Genomic DNA, 4,065 nt, shown 5'->3' with positions numbered 1-4,065 from the left:
AGGGCGCAGTTGCTGGTGTGCTTAGTGTGCAGAGTGGGAGCTGAAACTGCGTGTAGTCGCTTGTTTCACGGCTCTTTCTGTTAACCCTGCCTGCTTGAGGATAAAAGCGGTGCAAGATGAGAATAATCTGGGTTAGACTCCTCTGTGTGAGCTTGTAATGCTTTGCTTACAACTTTTAAAAACCCCATGAGTATGCGGAAACTTTTTGGGGAAAAGGGCATACTTTGATACTTTACAGAACTCTAGCTTAGCCTAGCACAGATGTTGTGAGGCGAGAAATCTTTCTCGATTGATATATGACAAACCTAACACTTATAGTTAATTCTGATCAGAGAAATCTGTGTATTAAATCAGTTTTCTTCTAAACCGCTTTTCCTCCTGCACTGCAAATTACTGTTTTGTAGAAGCTACTGTACCTGTCTCTGATTTTTTTTTGTTTCAAGTCTGGACTTCTGTTTAAGAGGATATTTTTCCAAGACTGATGCTTCACATCCTGGTTCTGTCCCTGGCCCACTGTTGATGTCACATATTTTAATTTTTCCACCTTTCCTTGAAAATTGTGGGCTCACTGGTTATTTTCTTAAAGAATTTTGAACATGGGGATAGATTCTGTTCGTGGTCTAGCCACTACAGGACTTAAATTGTTGCAGTGAACACTCAGGGCTCCATTAAGTAGCAGACAAGGACTGAGTTCCTCATGTTGTTCTAAATTGGATACAGCCAGGTTTAAAAATAGCGTATATATAAAATTTATGCAATAATCAGAGGATGGTCTTTTTCCTCTTTAAAATTCCACTTTACGCATGTGATGTTATACTTGGTGATCACTTAATTTTGTAGAACAGAATGTTTGGGGAAGGTGTGGAGAGGTGTGAGCTAACTAGTCGTGGCATGGAGAAAATGAAGTGGGGGTGTGAGGGTGCGGAGCCCTTATGAGGAACACTTCTGCTTGCCTCATATTTTGCAGATTGACTTATTATTCAGTTTAAAACCTGGTATTTTCAATTATCCAGTGTCAAAATATGTAAGCCATTTAAGGCAAGGACTGTCTCTTTGTATGGCACCTGACATGATGGGACACCTGTTCCTGATGCAAGTAAGTGCGTGTGCATTGTGCGTTTTTTGCTTTGTTTCATAATTTTCTTTCACCTTTACAATGTATGATGATGCCTTGGAAGTGATGTAGTAATAACTATACTGGTTTACAAAAGCCCCAGGGGTTCCCATTCGCTTGGATTCAGACAGCATAATTAGTTTGTTGCTTTCAAGAATGCAGAATTTGCTTGGATTTGGCTGTTGTTCAGATTTTTCTTTTCAGAGAGAAGTGGCACTGCCCGTCTAGCCTTTCACTTATCACTAAATGTTGCATTTAACTGCCAGAAGAGGAATTTGATTCTAGCTAGCTAGGATTTGTGCAGTATTAAAACCCAAGCTTTTGAAATAAAATAATAACTAGTAGAAGCTTCTAAGAGAAGTAACTGAAATAGGTTGCCACTTGTCCTCAGCATTTGTGTTCTATAGAGAGCAGTAATAATTGTTTTCTAAGTCAATATTATGCAACTGCCAGGGGAATTAAAGATAGAAGTAGGTATTAGAGTCACCTTTATCTACTGTGCAAATTGTAATTGTGCCTTTTAAGCCATGGTGGCAATGTTTACTGACTTGCATTGTCACACTAGCCTTGCTTGTTGTGTCCCTGGCGTGCTTGTGTCAGTCTAGTTCATTGTACTGCACAAGTATTTTGTGACAAAGGAAGGAATCTCTTGTGCGAGTCTCTCTTTTCTAGCTCCATGAAGAAGTTTGGATCTTGAATGTTAACTGATGCTAGTTACCAAACTTCTGAAGCTGAGCACTTATTTTTTTTCCACACGTTTATTATTTTAAACAGGCCAGAAGGAAAGGATTATGCTCTGCACTGGCTGGTTTTGGGAACGCACACGTCTGATGAACAGAACCACCTGGTTGTTGCAAGAGTCCAGATTCCTAATGATGATCAGTTTGATGCTTCCCAGTATGACAGTGAGAAAGGAGGTGGGCAGTACATACGTTCTTAAGATTATGTTTTAGCAGTGGCATTAATAATTTTCCTCTGTAACGGTATATAACTGTTAAATACTACAGCTGACATATACTTAGCAGTTCACACTGATTCTAGATCATTAATAGTGACTAAAAAGAGGCAACTTCTTATTTCAGAATAATGTAGGTAATGTTATGATACACAATCCATACTAACATTTATACCAACTCTGTCAGTTGTGGTAAAAACTGATATCCATCTGCCTCAAACAGAGACTCTTTCAGAGCTTTAGTTTCTATCACAAAGGGTTCAAAATATCTAGTGTTAATACTGTTGTGCCACATGGTGCTAGTCTTTCATAGTCTTTATTACATTATGAGAAGGTGCTTACCACTGCTTCTTGGAGTGGATGAGATGCTTGAAATGTTGTTGATGTGATAAATTGATGTTTTTCTGACAACTGTAGAGTTTGGTGGCTTTGGATCTGTGACTGGCAAAATCGAAACGGAGATTAAAATTAACCATGAAGGTGAAGTAAACCGTGCTCGTTACATGCCACAGAATCCCTGCATCATTGCTACAAAAACACCGTCTGCTGATGTGTTGGTATTTGACTACACTAAACATCCTTCAAAACCAGGTGAGTCAGATTCTTTGAAGTTAAGAAACATGCCTTTTGTGAAAAAGAAAACTTGCATTTAAGTGCAGTTATGAGGAGAAGTGATGGGCTCTGGAATCCAAATAAGAAAGCTCATTACTTCGATGACTTTTAACTACCTGGTCATCCTCAATATCATAAGTGAATCTCCATAGAAGCAGCATTCCTCTATGAGGCTCTGTGTATGAAATGCCATTATTGCAATGGAAGTGGAGATCTGAGGTACTAATGATGCTCCTATGGATTGATGTGCAAGGTGAAGCTAAATGGAAGGAATTTCCTCTCTTTCAGACCCAAGCGGAGAGTGTAATCCTGACCTTAGATTAAGAGGGCACCAGAAGGAAGGCTATGGCTTATCATGGAACTCAAATTTGAGTGGACATCTTCTCAGTGCATCAGACGATCATGTAAAACACACATTTTCTCCCCTGTTTAAAAAAAAAAAAAGAACTGGATCACCCCCCTAATTTACGCTGTGATAATTAGAGAAAAACTGGGTTAATGTAGCTGTGTGTTGTTATGTGAGGAAGCTCTCATATTGTAATTGTATTTCTAAAGGCTATCAGTTGACCTTAGGATGTAATCAACACCTAGTTCTTTGTAACATTCTTGGTGAACTAAGAACAGAATGTTTTTATAGTTTTCTGCTGGAAGAAATCATTGTGTGCCAACCCTTTAAACTGGCTTGGGTCTGAGACCATAAATTAGTAAGACCTTCAAAGATTGGTTGGGCTAATAGCTAGGAAGTTGGAGCGGGGGGCTTTAAAAGTGAAACAGAAGTGACTGAAATAGAGATGCTTTTTGTAAATTACTTTTGTGACCTTACAAGTAATCCTTGAAGGATCAAAACCACCTGGTTCAGGAGCAGGAGTGCAATTTCTCCACTTACGTAGAATGTGATGTATCTGTTTTCAAGATACCACTGTTGGAAGTCTGCATAACCATAGAATATGAATCTTATTTACAGACTGTGTGTTTATGGGATGTAAATGCTGGACCAAAAGAAGGCAAAATTGTTGATGCAAAAGCAATCTTTACTGGACACTCTGCAGTAGTAGAAGATGTGGCATGGCATCTGCTCCATGAATCTCTGTTTGGATCTGTGGCTGATGATCAGAAGCTTATGATGTAAGTAGGGGTTAAGTGGTTTCTCGATAGCACCTGCTGTGTGCTGCCAGTCCAGAGCACTTAAGATAAAAGAAAACCTGAATGTGGGTCTTCAGTGGAATCGGCTGTAGTGATGCTGCAGAATCACTGAAATCTGCTTGTCATTTAATGTGTTCACACAATTTCAACTAAGATAGTGGCTGGGAAGCTGCCCAACAGAAAAAGACCTGCGGGTGTTGATCAGTAGCTGGCTGAACGTGAGCCAGCAGTGTGGCCAGGT

General features: G+C 39.6%; 1 protein-coding gene across 1 annotated transcript; it reads left to right on the top strand.

Annotated features, from left to right (window-relative positions):
- Positions 1-884: 884 nt before the first annotated feature.
- LOC104280006 (histone-binding protein RBBP7-like) lies at positions 885-3,810 on the top strand (the record flags this gene model as incomplete). Its single annotated transcript, XM_009877510.1, is given in 6 exon segments — positions 885-1,096; positions 1,787-1,816; positions 1,818-2,031; positions 2,487-2,660; positions 2,970-3,085; positions 3,646-3,810. Coding segments are annotated over 6 exon segments (911 nt in total), but the record flags the coding sequence as incomplete, so codon positions are not given.
- Positions 3,811-4,065: the final 255 nt, after the last annotated feature.

Source organism: Apaloderma vittatum, unplaced genomic scaffold (genome assembly GCF_000703405.1).
Source record: "Apaloderma vittatum isolate BGI_N311 unplaced genomic scaffold, ASM70340v1 C12235858, whole genome shotgun sequence".
NCBI classification, from domain to species: domain Eukaryota; kingdom Metazoa; phylum Chordata; class Aves; order Trogoniformes; family Trogonidae; genus Apaloderma; species Apaloderma vittatum.
Note: the sequence above shows the minus strand (reverse complement) of the source record. Positions and strands in the feature narration are given on the sequence as shown.